A 5567-nucleotide genomic window follows, 5' to 3' on the forward strand; every position below is an offset into this window, starting at 1 on the left:
ATATATATATATATACTATATTATAGTACCGGGCCACGACCTGTGCCCACAGGCAAGCTAACCTATGAACGATTGCAACAACGGAACAACAACGTTGCGATTGTAAATTGTAAATTAATAATTCGCTGCACACGCCACACGACGGAACGACCGCACGCGGCGGGTTCTTTGTGTGTTCGCGCGTATGTACGGGGGGAAATTGAATCAACAAGTGTAGGCCCTCCCTCGCGTTCCTCCATCGCTCGCCGTGCCACCTTCTCACGTCCGACATTTCTATGTCAGTATATCAACTGGTCAACAGTCGTAAATCAGATTTGGCCGGTAGTAAAGTAGTAACCCGGCCCCGTAGCACCGAAGCACCGACTCAGATTTGTGTCTCTAGACTGCTGCCACGTCTCCCCACGTCTGTTACCACACGAATTAATCGATGGTTCGTTAGAAACGCGGCACCAGTCTAGTATGCACGTCGACACGCGCGCCACCTGTGCTGCGCTCTTGTTTTTTTCATGTAATTGCGTCGGTATATACGTCACGTACGTGACTGCGACGATCGCGTGACCGAGTAGAACCGACCAGACGTAGAACGTAGGAAGACACACCCAAACACGCGCGCGTGGATAAAGATGAATAGTAATATTATTAATATCGTGTAACTGGTTACTCCGCCCGCTACTGCCGCGCACTGCCGACACATATACGTGTTACGATGACGCTGGGGGATTAAGTTTATAGTTTTATTCGGTTTATAGTAGGCTACTGTTGTACGCACATAAAGATGGAGTTTTTGCATTAGACGATTGACCCACTATAACATGTCGTGTTGTTATAAAGGGCGATGGTATACAATACGCGGGACAATGTCGTTATACAGCGGAAACATCCAAGCTCCGTGGTGACACAGTTACCTACGCGCCTCGTGCGAGATGGCGAGCAAGGTTGAACTGTAGTAATGTTTGATACCTGTTAGTTATAAGATTCGCAAGATTGTATTGCGATATAATAAAACACTACGTATATAAATTGGCGCCGATACAAATATTAACGACCATGACGATGGTGATGACGACAATGATGATTATGAAAAACACGAAGAAAAAAACAAGAAGAAGAAGAAGATGATGATGATGATGATGATGATAGTGACGACAACGACGAACGACGACGCTCATGATAACGATGACGATGACAACGACAATGAAGCTGACGACGATGATGATGATGACGACAGCAACACTCTTCCATCCATCAATATATATACACGTATATATATATATATACTATACTACTACCATACATAGATATACTACACTCACCCCTATCAGCTCCCCGTTGAGGAACACCTGTGGTATCTCAGGTAGCGTCTCTACCTCCTGCCTCTCCCGCAGCTCTTCCTGAGCCTCTTCGTTCACACACAGGTCTCTCTCGTCGAAGCGAACCATCAGCGTGCGGAAGATGTTCCTGTAACGGCAGTAGCAGCCACGTAAGCAGCGGCAGTGGTAGTAGTAGTAGTAGTAGTAGTAGTAGTAGTAGTAGTAGTAGTAGTAGTAGTAGTAGTATAGTAGTAGTAGTAGCAGCAGTAGTAATGGTAGTAGTAGTAGTAGTAGTATAGTAGTGAGTAGCAGTACAGTAGGCATCAATAGCACAAAAGGAAGAAGAGGGAGGAGAGAAGAGGAGAGAGGAGGAAGCAGAGAAGGGAGAAAAGAGAGATAAGAGAAAGAGAGGGCAAAGAAATATGGGAGGAGGAGATAAAGAAGAGAGAGAAAGACACATCACCAGCGGGCGGTGATGCTTACGTCAGCGTACCACCAGTAGTAGTAGCAGCAGCAGCGCAGCAGCACCACACCAGCAGCAGCGGGGTGGATGTCACGTTTGCGTCAAACGTTCGTTACAGAGATTCACAGCCGCGGCTTGATTTAATTACGCGGACTCGACCAAACGCAAAAGACGTCGTAAAGTAAAGCTGTACGTCGAGCGCGGATGAATGTGAATGGTCGTGTAGATGTCAGATGAGGACGACAAGCGAGAAAAATAAACTAAAATAATTTTCGTATTAGTTTTTTATCGCCTATCATTGGTCTGCAGGGTCGTATCCGTCGCCTCACACCTACACCGTCATATAAGTTATGAAACAATTACTATAAATAGTGGAACTATTGGGGTAACTAATTATTATACATTATTTTATATAATAGGCCTATATGTGTGTGTAGTGTGTGGTGTGTGTGGCTGTGTGTGGTGTGGTGTGTGTGTGTGTGGTGTGTCGATAGTGTGGTGTGTGTGTGATCGTTGTGTGTAGTGTGTCAGTGTGTTAGTGTGAGCGGTGCGCCGACTTGATTTGCAGCAGATGATTGCGATCAGTAACTAAACGCAAATTTATAATCAGTGGTTCATTCTCTCTTATTTTGGGAATAATACTTGAAATTGCGAACACATTGAAAATAAGACAGAGTGCCACTTCAAAAAGAGTGCATACCTCCGCGAGCGTGTAACATGTATACATGTGTATAACAGCTGACTCGCTGCTGGCTGCTGCTGGCTGGACGCCTTAAAGCGAGCTGCTGCTGACTGGACGGCCTAAGGCGAGCTGGTGCTGAATCGATCGATCGGTTGAGCGTGTGTATAACAGCTGGCTCGCTGCTGGCTACACACACACACGAACACACACACGCGAGCGATTGCATGACCTCCGTTTGCAACGCGGAGGTAACAACGGTAATGCATATTATTTGGTTGTGTTCCAGCGGCTGTGGTTGCCATTGTCACAACGGTCATTGGTGGATAACATTGGCCATTAATACCCGTACCGGTGTTCTCTTTCTTACTATCAGTAACCATCCAATGAAATGGCATCGCCGTAATTAGGACGTGACGTCACGGGCCCTATATACACTCGCCCTTTATTTCTGAATGCTAGCAGGAAGGTTAATAGGGAACGAGTTTCTCGTCTCTTTACAAACATGGACGAGGGGTTAAGATGTTCATTCACTCGATGCTATCCATCACGCCACAGTCTCACGCTTGTTCACCTGACCTGAGTATATATATATATATATATATATATATACAGCCTGGAAGATGAGTCGTAAGTGGGTCTTAGTCTGACACATAACCCGAACAAGATCAGTATCACGCGAGAGCAGAGAGCAGCGGTGGTGATTGCTACCGTGAGATCTTATTGCTCTCGGGTCATGGCACACACAAAGCCCTAGCCACGATACTTCCTCTTTCCCCGCGCTAGCGTCTATAGAGACTATATATAGCGTCTGCTGCGGGCAGACAGACGATCGTTCTAACAGCATCGACGGATAAGCTGCATAGAATCAATAGTAGATAAGAAAGTCTCTATTATCTACTCTTGATTGAATAAATATCCTAACCTCCTCGTGTGTATACGGAAGGAAGAAAGTCTACGAGAAGACCCCAGAAGAGGACGCCAAGAAGAGGACCCCAGAAGAAGACCCCAGAAGAAAACCCTAGAAGAGAAATCTAGAAGAGAACACCAGAAGAGAAATCTAGAAGAGAAACCTAGAAGAGGTCACCAGGAGAGAAACCTAGAAGAGAAATATAGAAGAGGACACCAGGAGAGAAACCTAGAAGAGAAACCTAGAAGAGGAACTAGAGAAGGTCGCCCGTGTCAACACGGGGAGATGTTTTGCTGGCAACTTGAAGTCCAGCAATGTCACCGTCACCGCAAGACGAGCGCTGCGAAACTATCAAATATCGTATAGCTACGTAAAATGTCTACTTTTGAAGAAAGATAGGAAAGATAGGAGGAGTTGGGCTAGTCGAGACAAGGTATCTCCACGGGCACGTTCACACGTACACTGCATTCAGAAGAAGGAGTCTGGAGAGTGGAGAGAGCGGACAAACTAGTTTGAATTCTTGTCTACAGTCTGAGACAGGAGGATAGAAAGATGAATGAGTGTACGGGTTATAGGCTGGCTGTATAGCAAGATGAGGGTGCAGGCTTACCGAACTTTTTCTACAGTCTAAGTTTTGTCTACAGTCTGAGACAGGAGGACGGAAAGATGAATGACTGTGCGGGTTAGACTGGATGTATCGCAAGATAACTTCTACGATGCTTACCGGGTTTTTTCGCAGTTGTCGAATGTCGATCTGACGACGCGTAGACTTGTCGTGTAGATCACCACCTTGTTCTTCTCTAGCTCCTCGTAGTTCTTCTGTATGATGGCCCGGCAAATAAATAAATAAATAAATTAATAAATTAATAATTAATTAGCACAGAGCAATCGCGGCGTGCGAATTTATGACGTTGCCTTCGAGCAGTGCAGGTACAGGGGGGCAATAAACCATCACATCAAACATGTGGGTAATGTACGTGTCTGGCATGAGCGGTTGTGCTACGTGTTAAACATCCTAGATAAATTTTATACGACATTCGTCCATTTACGAATTAAAACTAACGGTAATGATGATGCGTTGATGATGTTATTTGTTATACATGCATGAATTTGATACGACATGCGTCAATTTACGAATTAAAACTAACGGTAAGTGTATAAGTGTCTTTAGATCTTCCGGTGTAACCCCTTCGCTACCGACGCCCCTGTAGCGAGAGAGAAGGGATTACACCGGTAGAGCTAAAGTGTAATTTACCACAATTTTTTCTTGTCTAAACCCCGAACGCAGTCGGGGGTTGACGCCTATTGTCTCCCACACAGCAGGTAACGTATAGGAAACGCATAACTTTCTAATGTATTTCTATACACGTAAGCCCGATCATTTGTCTTGATATTGTATCGCCGCAGGCTATATTACACTATATAATGAGTCTATCAATACATTGATAGACTCCTGAGTATATCTGTGATGACTATATAATAAGTCTGACTCTACGATCACAGTTTCACTTTGATGGATGATATAAGATTTGAGGGTTAAACGCCCCGGGCACAGAACGTATTTCATGACAGTAACTGTTTGTCAACCGCACATAGAGTGCGTGGGAGACGTGGGTGATAGATATCGTGAGTGTATAACATAGATCTATGTTATACACTCCCGGTGATATAACCCCAAAACAGGTCGCTAACCGCGGCTGCTACTTCATAATTTGAAACAGTCGCTGAATCACATTATCATCTGTTCGTGTATGGAATTATACGCTTGCCCTTTGTTTATATATATGGACGCAGGGACAACATACACGTTTGTTAGGCACGCGTGAGTGGACAGATGTCGTATTGTGCGAAGTTGGGGGAGAGATTCGTGGATTAGAAGGTATATATACGTGCCTGCTCTGTTAGCTCCGATCATGCGAGCGGCCCATGTATACGAGTTAACGCGAATCGGTGATTGAGATTATAGCGCAGCTATAGGTGTAGCCCTGGCCCGATACCGGAGGTGTCGCACCGTGTTAGCGACAGGATGTGATGCACACGTGCCATGGACACACACACGGACACGTGTGTGTGTGTGTGTGTGTGTGTGTGTGTGTGTGTGTGTGTATATGTGTGTGTGTGTGTGTGTGTGTGTGTGTGTGTGTGTGTGTGTGTGTGTGTGTGTGTGTATATCTGTGTGTGTGTGTGTGTGTGTGTGTGCGGGTG

The 5567-nt window shown here is 45.3% G+C and overlaps 1 protein-coding gene across 1 annotated transcript in view; it reads right to left on the reverse strand.

Moving 5' to 3' along the window:
- The window catches only part of LOC106807247, a 26326-nt gene that overhangs the window by 16703 nt on the left and 4056 nt on the right, over window positions 1–5567 (reverse strand). Inside the window, exons 2-3 of the mRNA XM_014809538.1 lie at window positions 4087–4181; window positions 1314–1458 (exon numbers count right to left, since the gene is read on the reverse strand). Of these exons, the coding sequence (XP_014665024.1) occupies window positions 1314–1458; window positions 4087–4181 (240 nt within the window). The remainder of the gene's footprint in view (window positions 1–1313; window positions 1459–4086; window positions 4182–5567) is intronic.

This window comes from Priapulus caudatus, unplaced genomic scaffold (assembly GCF_000485595.1).
Source record: "Priapulus caudatus unplaced genomic scaffold, Priapulus_caudatus-5.0.1 Scaffold202, whole genome shotgun sequence".
Lineage (NCBI taxonomy): Eukaryota > Metazoa > Priapulida > Priapulimorpha > Priapulimorphida > Priapulidae > Priapulus > Priapulus caudatus.